The following is a 26,655-nucleotide window of genomic DNA, read 5'->3' on the forward strand; positions in this document are numbered from 1 at the left end:
GATAAAAATGCTATAAAAATAACAAACATTAATAATATTAAGTATTATTATTATAATAAAAATAATAACAACTAATCATAATTGCAGTGCAATAATATTTATTACTTAAAAATAATAGTAAACAATATTAGTAATAAAAGTGCCAAAATATTAATTATTACAATCAAATTATACATATCAATGCAATAATCTTTTGACCTTATAAATTCTGGTTGAGTTGGCACTTAAAAACTATGTAATAATTTAATTTTAACGGTGCAAGTTATTCTTATGCATTTCAAGCTCAATAAATTATCTGCTTGTAAACCCCCTTGGGTTGTTCAGGTGATAAGGTGAGAGTCTTGTCTACCACATGGTCAAGCATTCAAGTCTGTTGTCCCTGAGATCAGATTCAAGATTTATCGGGATACTAGCAGTAAGATCTGCTAAACATCCCCGAGTTTGGTGCCGTACCATGACGTCCAATGAGGTGTGATGGTGACAGGAGTTTCCGGGTTATAAAAAAAAAAAATCATCTGCTTGTAAATTCAAAATACTCTGCTTTCCAGCAACATTAATAAGCAATTTATAACAATATGACAAAAAAAATAGTTGTACTACTGGGCCAGCAAAGCAAACCACTTCTTGCCAGCTGGGTGTACAAATGCTAGTAAATAATAAAAGGAGCCAATAGTTTGGACAATTTATTTATATTTATAATTTGAAATTTTAAAATTATAAGAATTTATATTTTAAATTTGGTACAATTTTAATTTTATTCATGTGTCTATAATTTGATTTTTTTATTTATATATAAAAAATTTCTTAAGTATAGTATGATAGACACCTCTTATGATTATACAAAATTAAATAAATATAAGTAATTCAAAATTAAATAAAAAATTTATATTGAATATCTTACAAATATCAAAACTCATATAAAAAAAAAAAAAATACATCATGCAGTCACGATTGTTTGACTATATACGGCGCCCTATAATATAACTATTTAATTGCAAAAGTATTAGTTATGCGCATGAAAATTTTTTAGTTTGATACAAATCTAGTCAAATGCTAACAATTACACTTTATATTTAATATAATGTCAATATTCATCTTCTCAACCATGTGCAACTAAGGATGAAAGCATATTCCCATGTTAATAAAATGATTAGTATTTTAAAACCTATCTATAAATTTATAATTTAATTTTTGTAATATCTAATAATAATTAAATCAACAGCTAATCGGATTTTTTGATTTCTTTTTTCCATTATGCTATTAGATGTTAAGAGTATTTAAATTTTTAAATACAATTATTAAATGAATTAATTATGAAAACTAAATAAAACAATCAATATTTTGAAAATCCTCGTAAATAAAATGATTAATTTCTAAAACATTCAATTAAATTTACAAGTAAAACTGATGCTCCCTAGGACGACACGCTGGACCTGATAAATCCATTATCCAGTAATTTTTGCAATTGATCTTTTAACTCTTTTAACTCGGTTGGGGCCATTCGGTAAGGAGCTTTAGATACTGACACAGACCCCGGTAGAAGATCCACAAAAACTCAACTTCACGGTCTGGTGGCAAACCAGGTAATTCCTCTGGAAATACATCTGAATATTCTCTTACCACAGGAACATCAGCTTGTTTCAATTCTTCTTTTGACAATTCTTTAATGTAGGCGACAAATCCCCGGTAGCCTTCTTGAATTAATTTTCTCACCTGAATAGCCGATACAAGCTGTGGCAAAGAACGTACCCGCGAACGAAGAAATTTGTATTCTTGCTCGCCTGGAGGTCTGAAAATCACTTCTTTCAAATGACAATCAATACTAGCATGATTATCCACCAACCAATCCATACTCAGAATTATATCAAATCCCTACTTTTCTAATATCACTAAATCGGCTGGCAATATCTTTCCCTGTATAGTTACTGGAAAACCCCAAAGTACCCTTCTACATCTTACTACTGATCTAGTCGGCGTAGCTACAGCTAACTCAATATCCAAAAATTGTGCCTCATACCTCGTTAACTTAGCATACACTGAAGAAACAAAAGAGTGGGTGGCACCTGTATCAAATAAAACGACAGCTATATATGAGAAAGCGGTAAAGATACCTGTAACTACGTCTCTAGCTACATCAGCATCACCCGGCGTCAACGTGTACACTCTCACCGATGCAGTATTCCTCTGCTGGCCTCCACGAGGTGCCTGATAACCACCCCGAAACTGTCTGGGAGCTGGTGCCTGAGCTGGCAATCCCTGACATACCAGCTCCTAGACATGACCAAGATCTATGCCTGGGTCTCCCGCATCTGTAGCAGACGTCCTCACCCATCCTGCATTCACCTCGATGTCTGCGGCCACATCTAGGACAGGTAGGAACAACCCATCCACCCTAAGGTCCACCACGGCCCGTCATCCGTCCCTGACTACCTCCATATCGATATCCTCTCCATGACCCTCTGCTAGAACTCGCCTGTAAATCCTGAGTCTCGAACCTCTTCCTCTAGCTCTGGGCTGTAGCACCTCTCTGCATACAACTCTCAATAATGGATGTTCTATCCACCACCTCTGCGAACGTCTGAGCCCGAAAGCCAATTACTTGCTCAAATAAATTCTTCCTCAAGCCTTCTTCAAACTTCCTTGCTTTCTTTTCTTCATCTAGTGCTAAATGTGGGGCGAAACGAGATAACTCAATAAACCATGTAGCATACTAGGACATGGTCATCTGCCCCTGAGCCAGATGCAGAAACTCTGCTGCCTTTGCGCTCTGAACGATAGTAGGGAAATACCGCTCAAAGAATAGTTCCTTAAACCGACTCCATGATACTGGCACTGAATCTGGTCTCTACTCCTCAATCAAACACGCTGATCTCCACCAGCGCTTTGCCTCTCTCGTCAACTTAAAAGACGCAAATGCCACTTTTTGCTCATCTGTACAGGCCAGCACTGCTAAAATCTCCTCCACGTCCTGAACCCAGTTCTTAGCTATAATCGGGTCAGGTCCCCCAGCAAAGGATGGAGGCTTCATCTGCGTAAACTGCTCAATCATACAACCACGCTCTCCTCCGCTCCTAACCATCCCAACCATCACCTGCTGAGTGACGCTGCGTAAAACAGCATTTGTATCTCCACCTACCATACTGGAGGGTCCTGGTCTATCACCTCCTGCATCTATACCACTACTACCCAAATCCATCCTGAAAATACAAAGAACACTATTTTAGAATCCTATTTCCCGCACAGATCTAATTTATCTTATTCAACTAAAATCTCAATTTCTCTATTAGCAACTCCTATGTTCTTACCCCAAAATCCAATCCTACAACCCAAACACACGACTCGTTAATAGTTTACTGTGGCTTTCCTGAAATCGTCACCTTAGGAAAAACACAGAAACCACCATGAAATCCTATATCCAGATCATAGAACAAAACCTCAAATTCTTTTCCTATATTTTGTTATTGTTTCCCGCTGCACTCTAGAGTCTACAGAACCTAACAACCTAGGCTCTGATACCAAACTGCAACTACCTGTTATTTATTTAACATTTTTTTCTATCTGAAAATGACAAATATCATCTGTATAAAATATTACTGGTAAACTCAGGCTCCAGGGAGCGCTGAGCATAACTTTGTATATCATATGTATCTAAGCAGCTGTAACTGGAAAAATTGTACACTGTCTTATACACAATACCAGAAAACTATAATAATCTGAAATATATATATATATTATAATACTAATACCCAGTGACAACATCAAAATCTGGAAACTATCCCCCAAAACACTGATTTCAAAACACATCTACCCTTCCGGTAAGGGCAGCTCTAGTCAACCTCTACCCGCAAGCGTGATCTGCTCGCCTAGTCGGATCTCCTAAAAAATAATAAGTCACTAGGATGAGACAACACTCAGTAAGTGGATATATGCTATTACTACTGTGTGGCGGCTGAGTTGCACATTTAAAATACTGACACTGTAATATAAATAGAATGATAAACTGTACAGAGTATATGTAATGTAATTTAAAGCATATCTGTGTCTCTGAGTTTGCTATCTGAACATAGTGCTAATATAATAATATAAACTGCTGCTGTGTGATATATCTGTACATAGGAACTTCTGTTGTACCTTGGGATTTGTGTATCATGATATATCCCCTCATGATAGGGTTGTGTGGCTCGTAGGCTAGACTTACTCTGGTTGGCCTACCAGGCAAGTCAATCTATATCTATACATCCACCAATTTGGCCCACTGCAATCACTTCGGGCAATCTCCAAACTCTAACATTGTTTAACCGTCCACCTCAACCCAGCTCGCTAAAGAGACTACAATCTCTCCTAGCGCGGCTAGACGGAATCCACATACTATCTGAGTTATATAGTTGCACTCTATATTCTGTAATAGCAACGGTACCGTGCTCTGCTATTTATCTCTATTTGAAATTTCCACAGGGATTTTTGATATTTTGTAATAATGTATACATATGTAAATATATATATTTATCTTGCTTCTTTTAACATGATTTCAAAAAGCAAACACTATCATTCTGAGCAGTAATATCTGAGATATCTGACTGAAATATATAGATAATATCTATTTGTCTCATCTGTGATTTCTTTCTGTAATATCTGTATAAAATATTTGTATATAATATTTGTATACTCTGTATATAATATTTATAATCTCTGAATAATCTGACTATAGCATCTTGATGCTATAACTGCATAATCTGTCTGTATGTTATGGTTTAGAAATCATGTTTTTCTAGGAAATATTATTAGTCTCATTTCTACTATTCATCTATATAACTGAATATCTGTAATGTTACATGATCAACATACCATATTGTAATAAACTCATGCCACACATTTAAATACTAAAAATCTCATGCTCAATTTCTGTAATTTATGCTGTAAAATAATATTCATAATATTCTAAAAAAATAACATGATTTGCAAGTTTGTAAATACACATTCATAATCTTCTAAAATATATAACAAAATCTCTAGCATAGCATATTTCTCTTACCTATCTGAAAATCCCCTACTATTCTCTGGCCCTATACCCACAAGGTTCTCCACTCAACATCTTGAAAACGACATCTCCCAGAACAAAACATCAATATTTTCCTACATACAACATTTTCTATAACTGCAGGGAAAGCATATTCTGAATAAAACATCATACCCAGAATTTGGGATGAATTTCAAACCACTTCCACCAACGATCAGCTCCAGCGGTCTTGCAAAGAACTTCACCAGGAGCGTCGTGGTGGCCTCAGATATTCGATCCGACTAGAAATGAGGCCGAAATCGAAGAGAGAATGAGAGAGATACGTTTAAAGAGAGAGAGAGAGGAGGAGGTTTCTTGCGCTGAATTTTCGTCAAAAATCCGGGTTTTAGCTACTTATAAAGCCGGATTTTTCGACGAGACATGTCACCTCATCGACAAGTCCTATAGAAAGTTCGTCGACGAACCTGCACCCTCATCAACGCATTTCAGTCTGCCTTAAATCCTCTCTCGGTATCTTCTCGTCGACGAGACATGTCTTCGTCGATGAGATCCTGAAGAACTTTCGTCAATGAAACCCCTGTGTTCATCAATGAGGCTTAGATAAATTTCTTGGGTTATTACACTTTGAAAATTATTTGAAAGCTCCCCCTAAATTTATGCAAACTATGAAATATCTAAGAGGTGTCTCTACTATGCATAAGACCTAATTCACATCTAATTTGTATGTACCTATCTTCTGGAAGTGGTTTAGTGAAAATGTCCACCCACTACTCATTAGTGCATACAAACTCAAGAGCCACATCCCCTTTCTGCACATGATCATGAAGCAAGTGATGTCTAATTTCAATGTATTTAGTTTGTGAATGTGAGATAGGATTTTTAGAGATGTTGATTGCGCTAGTATTATCACATTTAATCAATACTGTATCATAGGGCAATCCAAAATCCATAAATTGTTATTTCATATAAAGAATTTGAGCACAACAACTTCCAACAGCAATATATTCTGCTTTGGATGTGGATAAGGAAACTGAATTTTGTTTTTTGGAGAACCAAGAAACAAGAGATTGTCCTAAGTAGTGACAAGTGCCACTAGTACTCTTTCTATAAACCTTACTACTGGCAAAGTTAGCATCAATATAACTTACCATCTCAAAGGTAGTATGCTTAGGGTACCATAGTCCTAACTCTATAGTTCCAACTAAATACCTAAGGATTCGTTTAACTACTATTAGATGAGATTCCTTAGGAACAGCCTGAAATCTAGCACACATGCACACACTAAACATAATATCAAGTCTACTAGTAGTAAGATATAGAAGACTCCCAATTATGCCATGATACAATTTCACATCAACAGGGATCCCTTACTCATCTTTATCAAGTTTAATGGAAGAACTCATAGGGTTACCAAGAATTTTACAATCTTCCATATTAAATTTCTTTAGCAACTCCCTGACATATTTAGATTGGCATATAAAAGTTTCATATTTAACTTGTTTAATTTGTAGCCCTAAAAAGAAACTAAGCTCACCCATCATGCTCATTTCAAATTCACTTTGCATGCACTTGGCAAACTCATTACACAATTCATCATTAGTTGCTCCAAAAATGATATCATCAACATAAATTTAAACTATGAGCATATCATCATTTTTGGATTTGATGAAGAGTGTAGTGTCAATCTTGCCACGGGTAAACCCATTTTCTAGAAAAAAACCACTAAGCTTGTCGTACCAAGCTCAAGAAGCTTGTTTCAATCCATACAAGGCCTTAGACAACCGGTAAACATGATCTGGAAATTTATGATTTTCAAAACCGGGTGGTTGTTCTACATATACTTCCTCATTAATATACCCATTTAAAAAAGCGTTTTTAACATCCATTTGAAATAATTTAAAGTTTTTAAAAGCGGCATAAGCAAGTAGCATACGAATGGCTTCCAACCTAGCAACAAGAGCATATGTTTCATCAAAATCTATTCCATCTTCCTGATTATAACCTTGGGCAACTAGTCTAGCCTTATACCTAATTACTACTCCTTTCTCATCTTTCTTATTTCTACATACCCATTTAGTTCTAATAATTGTATAATCAATAGGCCTAGGAACTAGGGTCCATACTCTACTTCTTTCAAATTGATTAAGTTCTTCTTGCATGGACATCACCCAAGACTCATCATCTATGGCTTCCATAATATTTTTAGGCTCTTCTTGGGACAAGAAAGCAGAATGACTCACTAGGTTCTTCAAGGAAGATCTTGTGGCTACACCACGGGATGGTTCACCTATGATTGATCTACATGATGGTTCCTACTAAATTTACAATCTCTAGGCAACTCATGAACTTCATTTTCATTGTCATTATCTTCATATGATTTATCATTTACTTCTGAATTTTCACTTGCATTGTTTTCAATAGATAACTTGTCTAAGAATTTTCTAATGTCAATATCATCTTCATTGTCTTTCTTAGAAAATGGATTAGATTCATCAAACATGACATCGATAGATTCAATGATAGTCAATGTTCTTTTATTGAAAACCCTATATGCTTTACTATTAAGAGCATAGCCTAGGAAAATGCCTTCATTTTTAAATTTAGTGCCTCTATCACTTCTTATATAGGTTATCTTATAGCCCTTTTCATTTTGAATTCTCCTACAAAGCTTAGCAAACTATTCACGTGATTCATTTTTATGTGAGAGAAATAACACCCATGTGAACTTAGAAAAGTCATCAACATGACAAAAGCATATGATTTACCACCAAGACTTTGCACAGAATTAGGACTAAACAAATCCAAGTGAAGCATTTCAAGTGGTCTAGTGGTAGATATAAATTTCTTTTTCTTAAAACTGGATTTTGTTTGCTTACCCATTTGACATGCAGCACAAATTTTATCTTTTACAAATAATATTTTAGGCAAGCCTTTTACAAATTCTTTTCTTTCTAGTTTTGACAATGAGTCCATGCTAGCATGTCCTAAGCGCTTATGCTACAATCAACTAGCTTCATTTATTGCAGAAAAATAAGTTACTTGTTGTGAAGCTAAGTTATCAAAAGTGCTAGTGTATACATTTTCATGGCGATCTGCAGTAAAAAGAACTTTATGATCTGTTTTACTTTCAACTATGCATTTATCATTTTCAAATGATACCTTATATCCTTTATCACACAATTGACTTATGCTCAATAAGTTATGCTTCAACCCATCAACTAATAAAACATTATTAATAACCAGGGAAGGATCCTTACCAACCTTACCTACGCCGATGATGCATCCCTTTGCATTGTCGCCAAACGTCACATATCCTCCATCCTTGGGAATGATTGACGCAAATTTTGCCTTGTCGTCAGTCATGTGTCGTAAGCACCCGCTATCCAGGTACCACCTGTCTTTAAAGGAGAACGATCTCAAACATACCTGCAAAATAGACTAAGTAACTGATGTTGGTTCCAAATTTTGTTGAGTCCACAGGGGTTAGTAACAAGATCACCCTTAACTACCCATACTTTTCTAATTTTCGCATGTTTATTCCTAAGTGGACAATCAAATTGAATACGACTAATTTGTTTGCATTTAAAATATTTCATTCTACACTTAGGGTCTTTAGGAGGGACTTGAGATTTTAACTCACGGGTGAAATGTCCCAAGTAAAGATTAGATTGTCTAACATTTTCAATACCATTGAAACCTATACCCTCTTTACTTAGAGAATTTCTTTGGGCACCAAGTAGTTTTTTAAAATTGTGTTTGCCTTCGGTGAATTTAAAAACAATTTTGGAACTATCGTCCAATTTCCTCTCAAGTTCAGCAATAGTCACATCTTTTTCTTTCAAAATTGAAGCATGAGAGGTTTTTACAATTCCAAACAATTTTGATCAATTTTTACATTTCTTCTTCAAATCATCATTTTCTTTGGTCATTTTATTCTATAGTTTAGATACACGAATATATTCAAATTGTAATTCTCTAAACGTAGACATGCAATCAGAATCACAATCATTAAATAAATAATATGAAGATAAAAAGGAAGAGGACGATACCTCATCATCATGTGCCATCAAGCATAGGTTAGCAACCTCTGAGTCGCTGCGGTCTAATTCTAAGTCATTGCTGCTTAATTTATCCCACAAAGTGCTTGCTTTCATGGCTTTCTTCTTTTTCTTAGCTTCCTTTTTTAGTAGTGGGCAGTCCAGCTTGATGTGCCCAACTTTGTTGCAATTGTAGCACATGGGAGCATTTGATTTTTCTTTTCTTTTACTAGACTCTCCTTTCTTAGTTGCTGACTCCCTATATCTTTTGTATGGCTTTCTATTCTTCCAGAAGAATCTGCTAAATTTTCTAGTTAGCATGGCCATATCATTCTCAGAGTCAGGTTGCTGCATTCACTAAATGTATTAGTGGAGGTTTTCAATGCAGTCACCTTTTTCGCCCTATTATGTTCATTGTGTCTCTTATTTATAGCTAATTCATAGGTAATCAGGAAACCTATCAATTCATCTAGAGTCATGGCTTTAAGGTCTCTACCCTTAGAAATGGTCGTAGCCTTAGCTTCCCAAATAGGAGGCCAGCCTTTAAGGATCTTCCTAATCATCTCATATGTAGGATAGGTCTTACCTAATGCATGTAATGAGTTTATAATGTGTGTGAATCTAGTGTACATGCTCTAAATGAACTCACCTACATTCATACTAAAGGCTTCATATTCACTAGTCAGCAAATTTATCCTACTATCTTTCACATTCATATTACCTTCATATGTGACTTCTAACTTATCCCAGATTTCCTTTGTAGTAGCACATATCATAACTCTATTAAACTCATTCACATCAAACTAACAACTTTCATATCATCATCACTATATCCTTCCTCAATTTTAGGAACTCTAATTGTACCCTCTGTTTTCATGGGAACATAATTTCCCTTAGAGACGATGCTCCACACTTTCCAATATGTATTTTGAAGGTAGATGCATATCCTCTATTTCCAAAAGGTGTAATTAACACCACTGAAAATCGGAGGTCGTGTGGAAGATGGTCCCTTAGGGAAAGGGGTCACGGAGCTATGAGTCATCTAAGATCTTTTGCAAAATAACTATGAGCCTATGTTATGTAGCTCTAATACCAATTGTTAGCTTTACCGTAATCCCAAGAGGGGGATGAATTAGAATTTTTAAAATTAATGCCCTAGATCAGTATCCTAACAGCAGTATTTTCACAACCCTAAAGTCAATCTAGTGCAAGTAAAATAAATCAATTGTAATATGTAGCAAAAATTAAATAGTGCAATTTAATAAACTAAGCATGCACCAGAAAGCAATAAAAAGAAGTGACACCTAGAAGTGTTATCGAGGTTCAGCAAATTGCCTATGTCCCCGCCTTGGCTAACAAGAACAAGGATTACCATTATAATGTTCACTTAAACGGGTGAAGCGGCACCTAAACAATCAGGTCAATTAGCACAGGGCTGACCTCAACCTTTACACACAATCCTTACCGGGCTGGATTACCGATCCCTCAGGCCACGCCTAGAATGCAACAGTATTTTCTCAATCAACTGGTACAGTGATTATGCTTTCATGTAAAGCAGATATATACCCAATACGTGCAATCACATACACATCAATAATATGGATATAGTGTAAGCTCGGTGATGCAAATAGTTGTGCTAACAACACTCAATATGGTATTATCAATGAAATGCTCAACAATGCCCAATATAAGCAATATCTTGGAATTTAAGAAAGCACATTTCAATAACAAATCAATATTTCAAAGATATCAATCAGATATTCAAACTAGTTCAAGAAGATTTTCTTTAATGAAGTAAGTATGCTACTAGTTTGAAAATATTTTTACTTGTTGAATATATTTTTGCACAACAAAAATCAAAGTTATGGGACACTTGCAATAACAATGCAAATATCCTAAGCTTGCTAGTTTATCCCAATACAAGATTTATAATATTGAAATCTATGGGATAAACCTAAGTCAAACTCCCCAAAAAAATAATATCACAATCAAACAAGCAAATGGAAGTTTTTGGCAAAATCTAGCAATCACAAGCACACTAAATATGCTCTCAAAAAATCAAAATGTATCAAAGGAATGGAAATTTGAGAGTATTTGGACAAAAAGAGTTTTTCAATAGAGAGGATTTTTGGCTAATGAAATTGCTAATTAATTGCTAATCCTCACAAATGAGCCTATATTTATAGGCAAGGGTAAAATTATAACCATTTGGGACTTGTTGGGAATTCTTAAAAAAGTTCCAAAATGTTTAAATGTAATTAACCCAAAATAATCCGTATTTACCACAGTTAAAACATTTTTAACCCGGCGACGTTCGGGTGGCTGAACTATGATTCGATCTCCCGAACAGACACAGTTATAAATGTCATTTAAATAGGTTCGACAGCCCGAGTCCTAGTTTGGTGGCCCGAATCAAAGTCAAAAACATTTCTTCAGATTTTCGGGTGCCCGGTCATAAGTTCGGTAGCCCGAACTCATGTGTTTGGTCGCCCGGGGCTTAATTTGAACTAAATCTCTTGGTAACCCGAGTTGGCGAAATGTCCTTTTCAGGTAGTTCGGGCACCCGTGGAAGGTATGCACAAATATATTCGGTCGCCCGAGAACCTAAGTCAACTGTTGACTTCTCAACAGTTCGAGCGCTCGAGGTGTTTTGAACACTTAGGGTTCGGTCGTCCGAGCTCTCTCAAATTCCGTAGAAATATTCAATTAAATGCATTTTGTAACACTTTTGTATTTTGTATGATATATGTACATGAGTGTTGGGGCCTAGAGTCATACTAGGGTCTTACTGAGCTTACCATATGTCTTATATGCATGATATGCAAGTAATTAATACAGACCATATCCCTAGTTACTATTACAGACCCATATTACATTAATTGAATTTACAATATGAATTAAAATCTTCAGGGTCTTCATGTCTTGCTTCAAGTGTCATTCCTTGAAATGTTCATCTAAGCCTGCACAAACACTTGAAAACCATCAAATACCTAAGTATTTGTCATTATCAAAACCGGGTGTGACCTATAAAGTCAACAAGAACCACTTCCTAATATGAACAAAGTTTTTTTCTTTGATCCTTTAAGAAGAAACACAACGTGGTATTCAACCTAATGGCAAATTTTCCAATCTTGATTCAGCTGCTTTGGTTTCTACTACTCAACACTAGAATTTTCAAAAGAACAATTCAAGATACAAGGCCTTTTCGAAACCTATGTGTAGCCACTGTGGCATGATGGGACATACCAAGGAGAAATGCTATAAGCTTCATGGATATCCTCCTGGTTACAAGTCTACAAAGTCTCGAATTAATTATGTTAATGGTAATTTTTCTGATACTATTTCACAGGAAGCACACATTCCTGAAGGGTCCTCTTTACCTTTTACTTAAGAGCAGTGTCAACAGCTCCTCTCTATGCTTGATTCACACAATTCTTCATTAAGCCTCCTATGGTTCATCAAGTAGGTACTCAGAAAAATTCTCAAACACTACTTAACCTATCAGGTATATTTCCTTCTTTTCAACATAGTATTTTCACAACTATTAATTTTCAACATTTCTCTTCATTCATCAACAAGGCTGAACACAATTCTTCTAATGCACCTTGGATTATTGATACTAGTGCAACTAACCATATGGTCAGTTCTATTTCTTGCTTTAATTCATCTTCACCTGTTCAATCTACTTTTGTGACTCTTCCAAATGATCACAATGTGACGACCTGCTTAATTTTCACAATTTTTTTTATATAATACAATATCACAAAACTTAGCAGATCATAATCCACCTAGACCCGTGGGTACTAGGGATATAATAGTAATACAGTGCAGAAGCCTAAGCAGCAAGAAATACACAATCATACTGTCGCGACACGCGTCCCGGGTGGCGAAATAAAAATCAATTTTAATTTTCAAGGAAAAATAAGGAATGTTGGAGCTGCCACTAACCTTTTAGTGTGGTTAGAACACATGATTACTACCCCCCGTTAGGGGTAGAATGGGTGTACGTTACCAGAACTGGGGTCGGGAATTCGGTTACGCGAGGGGAAGGTACAAGCACCCCCTACGCGCCCATTCTTACGAACGGTACCTAATTAATTTAGAATTATCCCTAAGTTAATCTAAAAAGTCTTTAAAATTACTCTTCTAGTAAATTTATTAACACCTATGCAAAGTGAATAAATAAATAAATAAATAATACAAAAATATATGTAAAATCTAAATATTTACATATTCCCTTAGAACTAAAGGTACGTGAAGCCCGAAGGCTCATACCCCAGCATTAAAATCATACGGATTAAAAATTAAGAAAATATTTTATGAAAATAACTCCCACGTTTATTTCAAAATTTTATAGGATTTTATAAATACTTTATGATATTTCCAAAGTTTCTGGGAGGTTTTGATGTGTGATAATAGGATAATAAACTAAAATACTAAATATAAATATATGGCATGAACAAAAATACTACACTACCACAATACACATAATAATAGTGAGAATATTACGAATGCCAAAACAAGTAATAAAGTACCGCAATACTATATATTATGATACAAAAGATACTATAATAAATCTCACCACATGTAAACATAATAGAAATACTATAATACTATCACTATATACATTAAAATACTAAAAACACCATATATGCTAAGATCCTAACAATTCTAAAAATACCATGAACAACATGAATTAATCAAAACCCTAAGATATATACGTAATTAACATAGTAATAGGAAAAAACCCAAGGTATATGGTATTAATGCAACAATACTAATAATCCAAAATATACCATATTAACACCATAAAAATATTACAATTTAAACTAAAAATAAATATTACAATTGAAATCTTACCTTGGCAATAAAAAGAAAAATCCTACAAGAATGAGAACAAACAAATTAATATTTATAAATATGGACATTAATTATTAAAAATCTTGAAACAATAAATATAAGTAAATGTTAATAACAAACAAAATTTAAACTTTACAAAAAATGTGTCTGTGTCTGTGTATACCTGCTGTGTGTGTTGTTAAGTGTGTGTTAAAAGTGTGTTAAAAGTGCCTGTAAAATGTGTGCTTTAATGTGTGTAAAAGTGTGTGTTTAATGCGTGTGTTTTAATGTGTGTAAAAGTGTGTGTGCGGGTGTGTGCGTGTTGACTGGTATGGAGTAGCGGGGAGGCTGGCTGCTATGGCTGGCTATGGAGGTTGCCTAGGTTCTGGCCAGTGGTGAGTGTAGCTGGTGTTGGGGTGGTCTCGGAGTTGCAGGCGAGGTCGGGTGCTGCAGATGGTGGTTGCTGGCTGCGGACTTCAACTAGAGTAGAGGATATTGCAGAGGATTGGTCGTGGGGGCTGACTGTTGCGGGAGTCTGGTTTGTGGAGCGGGGAGGATGCCGGAGACGACAACCGGCATAGGGTCGCTAGAAACTATGGCGGTGGGCGTCGTCGGAGTATTGCAGTGATTTGGAAGCTGCGGCTAGGTCGTGGAGGATCTGGTGAACGAGCAGTGGCTGGACGGAGATATGGGGAGACCTGAGTTGCTGCTACTGCTTGGTGTCAGACTGACAGAGTCGTGGTCGTAGGGCAAAGACGATGGCGACGGCGTGGGTACGACGGCGGCGTTCGCGGCTTGCAGAGACGATGATCGTGGAGATATTGTCGGGATAGCTTCTGGGGCTGTAGTCTGGTATTGAAGCTAGTGGGAGTCACGGTGGCAGAGGGAGAAATTGGTGAGAGAGAGATTGGAGAGAGTCGAGGGCTAAGAGGTGCGCAGGGCTCATGTAGCTATAGCAAGATCAGATTTTTTTCTTTTTAGGGTTGCCTCCCCCGACTCCCTTTTCCTTTGGGCCTATTCTCTTCTTTTATAAGCTAAACCAAACCCTAAAATCCTTTTTTTCTTTTTCTTTTTTGTACTTTTATGGTAATAATAAATATGGTAACTAATAATAATAATAATAATAATAATAATAATAGTAATGTAATAATGCAAGATTTGAAAATAATAGTACGATAATAATAATAATAATAATGTGATATTTAATAATAATAATAATAATAATAATAATAATAATAATAATAATAATAATAATAATAGTAAAGTAATAATAATAAAATAATAGTAATAATAATAAAATACTTATATCAATATAGGAAAATATTTAATAATAATAATAGTGAAAATAATAATAATAATAATAATATAAATAACAACAATAAAAATCATAGTAATAATAATAATAATAATAATAATAATAATAATAATAATAAAATAATAGTGATAATAAAATAATAATAATAATAATAATAATAAGATAATAATAATAATAATAATAATAATAATATAATGAGAAAGGATCCGTTGTTGGTGTCTACACATACTATCATAAATACAAAATCATCCATCATAATACCAGAGTTACTACATCCACTATATTTATATACACACAGTACATAACCCAAAAGATAACTAGGGTCATCCCACAAAGTACATCCGACCTTATCAAAATACTTATCCTTCTAGAAGGGCAAACCAATCGTACTAGATCAGCGGGACTTTACCCGCTCTCCTATCAAGGGCTCCTAAATGTTTATAAAATTCGGGGTGAGACACCTCTCAGTAATTGAAATAAACTAATACTAATGTGTGGCAACATGAGTATTCAGTGCTATACATAAACCATACAGAACATATTCAGTAAACTGTTATGTCAAATCTGGGAAAACATATATATCATCAAAACATGGCAGAGCATAATGCATTTTCATAAACATATATCATCTCATTTAATAATAATACAAAAACATTCCTAGTAGGTTAGCTGGCTGTTGTCATGTATTATCCTCACATGACTAGGTTGTGTGGCCCGAAGGCGAGACCTGACAATGGTTGGCTGACCACTACCAAGTCAAAATTACAGTCTATAAGTTTGATGGGTCTGCCAGACCTGGTCCGTACACCAAAGGTGCTCACACACTTCTTAAAAACCATATCGACCGTCCAATCTCACACCACTCCGTACAGTGGCGTTAATACAAATATCATGATCATGATGACCATGGACATATAGCAACGATACTATGCAAGTGCTAACCTAAACCAAACCAACCAGGTCTGATACCATATTGTATAATGAAACTGTGATACACGAATATTTCATATCATTAATTATCAAATCAATCATATCATTTTTCATATATACGTATATCAGGAAAATCATCGGCCTGTACGCCGATATTTCACATTTTACCATAGCTCAGCCCGTACGCTGGCAAATCAAATCTATAGCACAGCTAGTATGCTAGCAAATCATTTCCATAGATCGGCTCGTACGCCGACAAATCATACACATAGCACAGCCCGTACGCTAGCAAATAATACACAGAGCACAACCCGTATGCTTGCAAATCATACACATAGCTCTGCTCGTACGCCAGCAAATATATCAAAATCTCGCCCGTACGCTGGTTTTCTATTATAAAAATCCATATCATTAACACATTCCCAAAAAATAGTTTTTCATTATCATTTCTACTCATGCCACGCGAAATAGGTTTTTCATATATCCAACATACCATCATTTTCAACAGTATTTCCCAAATATAAATCATATATAAATATATTTATTTCCCAAAAATTAGTTGTTGTAATAATATAATACATTTTCATAAAATAACTAGTTTAGTTTATCCCCTTACCTGATTCTTGAAAAGCCCCTAAATCAACACTCCTGCACTCGCAGGGTTCCCCGTTCAACACCCTGAAAATTACATTCCCCAAAACTAAAGTTCAGTATTGCTACGCATACTACGCTTTCTACAACTGTCAAAAATCCAAATATTAAGTAGAAAGTCATGCCCTGGACTTGGGATGGTTTCCAACTCAGTCCTATTGACGATCCGCTCCGGCAGATTTGCAGAGAATTTTCCTTGGGGCGTCGTGATGGTTTCAGATCCTCAAATCGGTGGAAATCCGGCCCGAAATCGAAGAGAGAATGAGGAGGAACCGAAGGGTAAGAGAGAGAGAAATTTTAGGCAAGAAAATGCACTGAAAATCATGTTTAACCCTATTTATACTGTAGGATTCGTCGACGAGCCATGTTACCTTGTCGACGAGTCTTGTAGAAAGTTCGTTGATGAACTTCAACCCTCATCGATGAATTTCAGGTTTCCAGCAATCCTCTCTCAGTATCTTCTCGTTGACGAATCCTGTCCTTGTCGACAAGCTCCTCTTATACCCTCGTCAACGAGTCCCCTATGTTCGTCGAAGAGAAGCTGAAAAATTCCTCGGGATTATCCCATCCAAAATGCAACATCATCAACGAAAGTCAACTGCCTTCTTCTGTTCCTATTTCCATTTCCCTTTCTTTTTATTATTTAAATACCATTATTCTTCGGGTCGTTACACATAAAGTCATTGTTACACACATAGGCATAGTCAAAATTTCTGATACTCTAATCTTGACTAATGTTTTATGTGTTCCATTTTTTCATTCAATCTTTTATCAATTAGTAAGCTTGTTCATTTTACTAACTATGCTGTTGTTTTCTTGAATAAATCATGCTTCATTTAGGACCTGTGTGCATGGAGGACGATTGGTCTAGGTGAACAACAAGATGGACTTTATTACTTGCTACCTTCTAAGCCATCAGCATCTGTTATAGGTGATGTTTCTATTCCAAATGCATTTTCTGTAGCTGATGTTTCTGTAGCTGATACAATTGTTTCCAATTCTCAATCTTTAGACATGGCATTATCGTTTAGGTCATCCATCACATGCTAGACATTGTTTGTTGAATAAACAAAATTCTATTATCAATTCTCTTTGTGCAAATACTTGTGACATATGCCATTATGCAAAATAAGCTCGTTTATCTTTTCCCCTAAGTAATTTTGTTACTACATCACCATTTAAAATCATCCATACTGACATATGGGGTCTTTTTTCTACTTCCACTTTGGAAGGTTTTAAATATTTTCTTACAACTATGGATGATTTTTCACGAGCAACTTGGGTCCATATGCTGAAACATAAATCTAAAACTCGATCCAAGCTACTTTCTTTCTTTGTTCTTATTGAAACACAATTCAATCATAAAATTAAAACCACTAGAAGTGATAATGGTCTAGAGTTCAATATGACCAATTATTATGCTTCTAATGGTATTATTCATCAAAGGAGCTGTAATGCAACTCCTCAGCAAAATGGGATCGTGGAAAAAAAACATATTTGTTGGAGGTGGCTCGAGCCCTCATATTTCAAGCTAATTTGCCATTATGCTTTTGAGGTGATTGTGTTTTAACTGTTGTTTATCTTATTAACAGATTACCCACTTCACTTCTTTCAAATAAATCCCCTTATGAAGTGTAACGACCCGAACAATAATGTTATTTAAATAATAAAGAGAAAGAGAAATGGGAACAGCAACAGAAGGAGGCAGCTGACTTTGACGACAAACTTTCTACAAGACTCGTCGACGAGGTGACGTGGCTCGTCAATGAATCTCGTAGTATAAATAGCCCTAAACTCAGTTTAATCATAGAAAATTCAACACAACTTCCTCTCTCTCTCTCTCTCCTCTCTCTCTCTCTCCTCTCTCTCTCTCTCTCTCTCTCTCTCTCTCCTCTCTATCTCTCTCTCTCTCTCTCTCTCTCTCTCCTACAACCTCTCCTCCATCTCTCTTCGATTTTGGCCATGTTAGTCGTCAGATCAATTATCTGAGGTCACCACGGCGCTCCTAGTGAAGTTCTCTCCAAGTTTACCGAAGTAGATCGTCGGTGGAATCGAGTTGAATTTCTTCCCAGAATCAGAGTAAGGTCTTTTAGTCAATTTTTTACCTTCTAGCAGTTGTAGGAAATGAAGTAGGCAAAGAAATAATGATATTTTGTTCTGGCAAATGTTATTTTCAGGGTGTTGAGTAGGAAGCCCTGCAGGTGTTAGACCAGTATACCATAGGGGCTTTCTAGTAGTTGGGTAAGGGAAACATGCCATGTTAGGAAACTTTTTTATGATTTTAGCATGAATTATATATTTTTATCAAATAACTATTCAGGTTATATATATATTATAGTTTCCAAGACTGTATAATATTAGTATGTATTTGTGTAGCTTAAGTCAATAACAGAAACAGTACTATAATTATAGAATTTGTGAATACCATGTTTATAGTCATTAACAGAAATACTATGATATTTGCATGATATAGAATGACGAATTTTTCAGTGAACAGTATACTCAGAAATATGCATTTTCAGTAATTCTAAAATAACATGTTTATCAGTACCATAATGCCCCAATATACAGATATTCAGACAGCAGTTTAGTTATACAGAAAACAGATTTTCAGTCAGTTTATTTAGAATTTTAGTTAAATTTTATGGGGTTATGGTTGTTTCAGAAATCATAGTAAAAACAGTATATTACATATATTAGTTACCTATATAGTATCAGACCCTGATGGATCAGATAGCAGAGCACGGTACCGTAGCTACAGATATTCAGTTCAGAGTGCAACCACTTTACTCAGATAGTAAGTGGTATGAGGTCGATCGTGCCCACGTCGGGACAGGCTCTCCATCAAATATGGATTGAGGGGGCCGATCAAACTGTCGAATTTCAGTTGACTTACCCTAGTCGGCCAGTCAGGATTAGTCATGCTAATTGTCAGGGGGAGTGTTATGATTTATCACTTGGTTCTCTAGATGCATATAACTCTTTGTTCTTTGAATTAAAATTATGTACCCTTTTTGTATGATGTCAAAGGGGGAGAGATGCTTTAAAGAGAGCAAAAATATGAGGATTAGGAATATTGCTGTGAATTAACGATTAAAGCTGTTTGGTGTGTGGAATGTCGAGCTGAAGAGAATAAGGACCATAAATAAAGTTGGGGCATATTGAGCGTGAGCTGATTGAACTATGCAACATTATATGTTGACCATATACTATCGCGATGTCAATTATATCCATATTAGAGACATCTTAAACCCTAGCTAGCTAGGGCAAGAAATAATAATAATAATAAGCTTCCTTGAGGAAAAAGGAAATGTAGTACCCGCTAAAATATAGCTAAATTAAAACAATAACACTTGCAACTAATGTATGCAATTAAACCAGTAATACATGTAGCAAAAAATACCACCTATTTTCTAACTTCACTTTTTCAAAGCTCGGTCCAAGTACATACGGAATAAACTTCAGTCAGTACTCAACTAATTAATTATGAAGAAAGGATAATTAAACAAGACAGAAAACTGTAATTAATTAAATGCGCTCGCTTAAAATTTCTCATACACTAAAATGCATGCATAAACTAATCAAACCAGCCGGCCAGTTCCTGAAATTAAGATTCGGATAATACGATGAAAATATCAAGTTTATAAAAACAAAAAAACAAAAAAACAGGAAAAAAAAAAAAAACAAACTACACATGAGAGAATGGAGAGGGTACTGTGTTCCAATTCGGAAATTACTTAATTAAATGTACTTCTTGGCTAGCCTCCTTCTCGAAAACCAATCATGCATATCATTTTCTGTATCTGATCTAGCTCTGAGTCGATCAGAAATGGTGTGGGCGAGAGGCACTGGAAGCCCAGTGCAAAACATCGGGAGGGATCTGGCAATTCAAAGGAGTCGGAGTAGAGGCGATGGCTGCAACACTAGTACTGTACACTGACATGGTAGACATGCTAGAGCCGGTTCGCGACTGTTCCATTACCTTACTAGCTCCTTCTTCGTGACGATGATGATGAGGTTGATGATGATGATGATGATTCTGATGCTTATGATCGCCACCTTCTTCCCCTTCACCACCACCGCTGCCAGTTAGGGCAGCAGCCACCGCCGGAAGCCGGTGGAAAGGCGGGCTCACGAACGTAGCTGCCACGACGATCACCGGTGCCTGAGCTACCACCTTGCCGGCGATGATCCCTCCGAACACCTGGCCCTGAGACCCTGCAAGAGAAATAGAAAAAGCAGAACAAGACGGTGGTGATGAAGCAGAAGGATTAGCAGCGGGAGATGACGAGGCTGACGAGGACGACGAGCCGCTGGGACCCACGTAGGTCCCGGACAGCGAGACGATGTGAAGGGGCCCATGCAGTGATATCGTCGGCGCGTGGGCCATGGGGTGGCGGAGCGTGACGTTAGAGATGGTGCCGGAGCCGCTCATGATGCTGAGCCCCACGTGCCGGCGTCGCGCAAACTCCACCACCTGCTCCACGACGTCGGATCCCGCCGAGATCTCCAGGACCACCGGCTTCATCGCCGTGTCGCTGTCCCTTGTGATCACGATGGGCGGCTTCGGCTTGTTCTTCGACCCCGGCGGCCTCCCCCTCGGCTTCCGAATGATCTCCCCCATCGACGTCACCATCTCTCCGCCGCCCCCGCTTCTGCTTCCGTAGGCCTTTCCACGGGAGGATCCGACAGCGGAGAGCGGCTGCAGGCTTCGAGGGCTCTGCTCCTCGTCTTCGTCGTCGGAGGTATGGGACATGTCCCTGGCTTGCGAAAGCGAGATCACCCGGCCGTAATCCGCCATCTTTGGGAGCTCTCCGACGACTATGTTTCTCTCTCTTGTGTAACGTTTAGGAGTGAGAGAGGGTGAAAATGAAGAAGCTGCCCTGTTTACGTTATATAGTCAGTTTGAGATGTGGGCCCCATTTTAGAGAGAGGGATTGAATTTTAGAGAGAGAAAATTGGGTGGCCATTTGGAATGGAGGGACTTGGGCCATTGAACGCAATTTGAAAATGGGAGCCCACAAAAAGGTGGGCCCTGCGGTTCGTGGAATCCATCTCAAACTCGCTTCTCTCTGATCTGTATGCGTTGGGGTTTGGACTTCGTCGTTGATAAAACGACAACGTTTCTTCGTCGTTTTATTCATTCCTTTCCATTCCTTGGGAGTTGAGACTGGCGCTGCGCTACTCGCCTCACGCTCCCTTCCAGCACGTGCAACGCGGCGTAGATATTGATTCTACATTTCTACTTCCCCCTGCCACGGTGTCATCTTAGGTTGACGCGTTTTAGATATGGCCGTTTTTGCCAAGAATATTCTCTCTTTTTTTTTTTGCGACAGACAAAAAAAAATAACGTATTTACAGATTTAAATATATTTTATGTTTTCTTTAAAATTAGATTAAGATTGTTGAATTAAAAAAAAAATTCATTTTTAAAGCATTTATATTTATTTAATTTTTTTAATAACTAAACATCAAAAATTATATTACTCGATCGATCATTTTATCTTTTTTTCAAATTTTTCAAATTTAAATAGAATCGTACATTTATTTTTTAAAATATCTTTTAGTTATTTACACCGTCAAGTTCTACTTCTCGGTTGGGCATGTACGCGTGATCATGCACATGCCAAAATAAGGATTTTGAAAAAATAATCAAATCTCAACTAGATGACGTGGGGAGACATTATGAGCTTACTTATTAAGGATAAGTTTATATTGTGTACTATTGAACACGATTGCTATAGAAATTTAAGTTTTAATGCTATACTTCAATCAAAACAACAGTGTACCAAAAATATAAAAATGATTATATATAAGTTGGCAACAAATTTTGATTCTTCAAATTAGATTGGTGTGGTCATTATTATATACATTAATTTGAGTAAAAATGACAACTATGTTTTTAATTATCATAACTGTGTGGATTATCTCAATACCATTGCCAATCAAAATTTAGTTGGCATTTTTTTTATTAGTGAAAAAATAGCAAACAGTTCATTTGATCAAAACTTGAGAAATTTATAATACTAAATAAAAAATCAAAAAATAGAAGGAAATAAATTGAAAGTATTGTTTTGTCCATCTTAATGGTTAAAGAGATAAATATATATATATATATCCCACTTTTCTTCTTCAATGAAAAAGTAAAAAGAGAAATAAATTAATGGTTACAGTGAAAGAAAAGTTGGAAAAATTAATTGATAAAGTTGAAAAGAGAAGAAAGAATTAGAACTTTGGGTAAAAGGGTGGATTATTTTTTGTTGATCCTCCATACTTTTTAATGAATTAAAGCAAAATTACGTCATATCCACAAATTTAATTATTTTTGCAACAAATTTGACGATGTGACATTCTTGTATAAACAGACAAGTTTGCAAATTAAATAATTAATAGGCTCAAATGTATATGTATTTTTATTTTATTTTTAAAAAAAAAAAAAAAACATAAGCTACATATCAATTATCAAATAAATGTTCTCATCCCCAAAATTTCTAAAGCGAGATATTTATTATTGATAAAGTATAGATAGTATATGTATTATAAGTGTAAATCAATACTAATGTGTGAAAACATGATGGTGTACTCTCTTCATTTTTCACTATTTTAACACACACACATATAAACTCATTGTCAATCAATTTTTTTTATTTAATAACTCTTGTGCTAGAAACCAAATCCCATCCTTTTTTTAATACCCAAATCCCTTCTTTCTCTTTTCACACTCAAATCCCTTCCCTTCTCTCTATTAAGGAAATGTTTGGTGTAGGATGGAATATTAGTCTTGAGAATTTCACTTGTGGGTTTGTCCTATATTGAAAAATTTAAGTAGATGATGGGTGCTTATATACATGATTGGACCCAAAACCCAATAGATTTAAACTTTTTAGTTAAGTTGGTGTTCACCCATGTATATCAAGCTCACTCATTGACTTCTCTGGTGCTAAAAAGTGGTATTAGAGCCGACGATTCGTAACTCTGGGTGAGGGACATCGTAAAAAAAAAAAAAATTTGAGACGTGAAACTAATTCTCCTGACGTGCTAACAGTTGGAGGACCAAGTGTGTGGTTGAGGCCAATAAGGATCATCTAGGCTGCAAATGGATCCGAATAGGGTCAAAACGTGAGAAGTAGGATTGGTTTGGAGGCACGTGGAATGCAATTCGACGCACGTAAAGCGCCAGTGGTAAGGCCCACTAAAGCAACTGTTGGAGAATTAGGCTTACTCTCAGAAAGGAAACGATTCATGTTCAAGGAGGAGCAGTTGAAACTCACAAGTGAGAGGGAGATTGTTGACAATTCCACTTGTGAGCTTGTCCCACATTGGAAAATTTGAGTGGATGATGAGAACTTATATACATGGTTGGACCCAAGACCCAATAGGTTTAAACTTTTGGGTTAAGTTGGTGTTCACCCATGTGTATCAAGCCCACCCATGAGCTCCTTCGATCCTAACAATTAGAACAAAAATTTGAATGTTAAAAAAGGCATTCAATTCTCTCTATTTTATTCTATTCATATATACCAAACATGTAATTAATAGAATATAAATTCTCATCATGATCACTCTTAAATTCCATTGTGCATTCAAGTGTCTCTTTGATTAATTAATATTCCACTGGCATGACCATAAGCATGTTATGATGAGGCTTATCTCTCACTTAAAAAAAAAGATATTTGTAGTGATAAATGTATTAGTGACGGAACAAAAATCGTCACTAATAGTGGGTCATTAGTAACAAAAATAAAATTCGTCACTAATAGTCAAGGCATTAGTAACAAAACTACTAACTGTCACTAAATATGCATTATTAGTGGAGAAAATAAAATCATCCCTAATACTTTCGTTACTAAAAGTAGGTTCCCGTTCAAATTATTGCGTGAAAAATATTAGTAACAATTTTTTGACTAATAGTGACGATTTTTAAAGCCTTTTTTTTTTTTTTTAAGTATCTCACAAGTTACAATGGAATGAAACTCTAAAAATAAAGAAATAAACAAATTCCAAAATTGCAGTACAACTTATTTACTTCTCTCGTAAGTGGAAGATGCTGTCAAAATTTTGTAATCCTTTTTATTTCTTGATTACATAGGAACTCTAGCCACCAACAAGCTTCAGACCTCCTAGTGCAGTACCAAACCTATGGATCAGCGTCCTCCGCCCCCAGGTCTCGCTGATCAGGATAAAGTCCGGATGCGGACACGACTTCCGTGCATCAATTGAACGTTCAGCCAACTCGAACCCTAGAACACATCTCCATTACCATCCACGGTCCCCGCTGGCTCACAAAGAACTCTCACTATCCATGGTCTACGCTGGCTGACAGAGCGAACTCTCACCATTCACGGTCCCCGTTAGCTCACAGAGTAAACTCTTACCATCCACAGGTACCGCTGGTTCCGTAAGTGTATCTACTTAGAATTGAATTCCCGATGCTCCTTCTTACGTACTGATGTCTTTCCACCGCGCCATGCCCAGGAGGGCATAATCATTTTTTTATTGCATATGCATTAGGTTGAGTTCGAATTATATATGTGTGTATATGAACTTTTTTGGTTAAAATATAAGTTAAAAGTTTGAAACATAGAGAAGACACTGTTGAAATTTTTAACTTAAATCTAATCATTTGGCTGAATTTCTCTATTTAACTAAAAAGGAAAGTAATGTATATGTTTTAAGTTTGCAAAGTAATCGGTAGTATAATGATTCTATTTATAACATATTTATGAAACAGATCCGTACAGAGCATAAGATATGTGAGCGTGGTTGTCAGCTTGTGTTTGTAAAGTCAAATTTTAACTAAAGCAAACGAGGGTCCATATGCAATTCATGGCATTTTTATCTTAAAATAATGAAAACGTAGATCAAAAAATAAACTTTGCCTATTTTTTGAATTTAAATTATTTGAAGTCAATGTTCATTTATATGAATGAATATACATGGAAATATATTATTAAAATATTAAAATAATTTAAGAAAAGTCGGCTAAAAGTTTGTCCATGAAATATGACGTGTTTGGCAGTCTAACCTAATAATTTTTCTGTTAGACCTTAAATGAATAAATGTTGCTTTCCATTTTATTTTTATTTCTCTTCCATTGCTTATAAATGTGAATATCTTTTGGCTTTTTCTTGGTGCTTCGGCACAATTATGATTGCTTAGTAAGTTTTATCATGCCTTTTTTTTTTCTTTTTCTTTTTGTGGTCTCTCTTTTCTTAAGTTCCTTCACAAGCAAGTCATAATTTTGATTTATATAATGTTGAGTTATTATATGATAAAATGAGGCATATAAGTTGAATTATTTGATTGTTATACTTTTGTGTGTGCAAAATGCTTAGAAATTACTTCTTTTTGTTGTTTCAAATTTTATTTTATTTTTCTAAAATTGTCTTTGGTTCTTAACTAATTAGATTTTAGATAGGGGTGGCAAAAAGGGTTGAAACCCGACAGTTGACTCGTGACCCACCTGTTTAAATCGGGTTTGGGTTTAACATAAGGTAACCCGTTTATAAACAGGTTTAGCATAAAGTAACTCGTTTATGGCAGTGATATTTTTTCAATATGAGTGAATGCTAAAAGTTAAAAATTAATATTATTATTTATAGACACAAGCAATAGAAATTTTAATTTATTTAAATATTAGATGCATTTAGTAATGAGGATTTCTATTAAACATTGAGTTGTATCAAATAAAGTCACATTTCCCATACAAGTAGCATAAAAAGGTTAACATATTAAAAATATATATATATAGAGGTGTTTGAACTACATCTTGAATTGATCTTTTTAGCACGATGTATTGCAAATATTATCATGCTTCTACTTTACTGTTACTTTTTGTCATGCATATAATTTACTTTAGTTCAATA

The 26,655-nt window shown here is 35.7% G+C and overlaps 1 protein-coding gene across 1 annotated transcript; it reads right to left on the reverse strand.

The window, feature by feature from the left end:
- Positions 1–20,387: 20,387 nt before the first annotated feature.
- On the reverse strand, positions 20,388–21,649 carry LOC131148749 (AT-hook motif nuclear-localized protein 17-like). The gene has a single exon (XM_058098654.1). It carries the CDS (start codon positions 21,588–21,590, stop codon positions 20,613–20,615), a length of 978 nt encoding a protein of 325 aa, XP_057954637.1. The 5' UTR covers positions 21,591–21,649; the 3' UTR covers positions 20,388–20,612.
- Between the last annotated feature and the right edge of the window lie 5,006 nt (positions 21,650–26,655).

The sequence above is a fragment of the Malania oleifera genome, chromosome 2, assembly GCF_029873635.1.
Source record: "Malania oleifera isolate guangnan ecotype guangnan chromosome 2, ASM2987363v1, whole genome shotgun sequence".
NCBI lineage: Eukaryota > Viridiplantae > Streptophyta > Magnoliopsida > Santalales > Ximeniaceae > Malania > Malania oleifera.

Excerpts from the sequence above, each read along its gene's own strand:
- LOC131148749 (XM_058098654.1), bottom strand. The coding sequence starts at position 21,590 with ATGGCGGATTACGGCCGGGTGATCTCGCTTTCGCAAGCCAGGGACATG.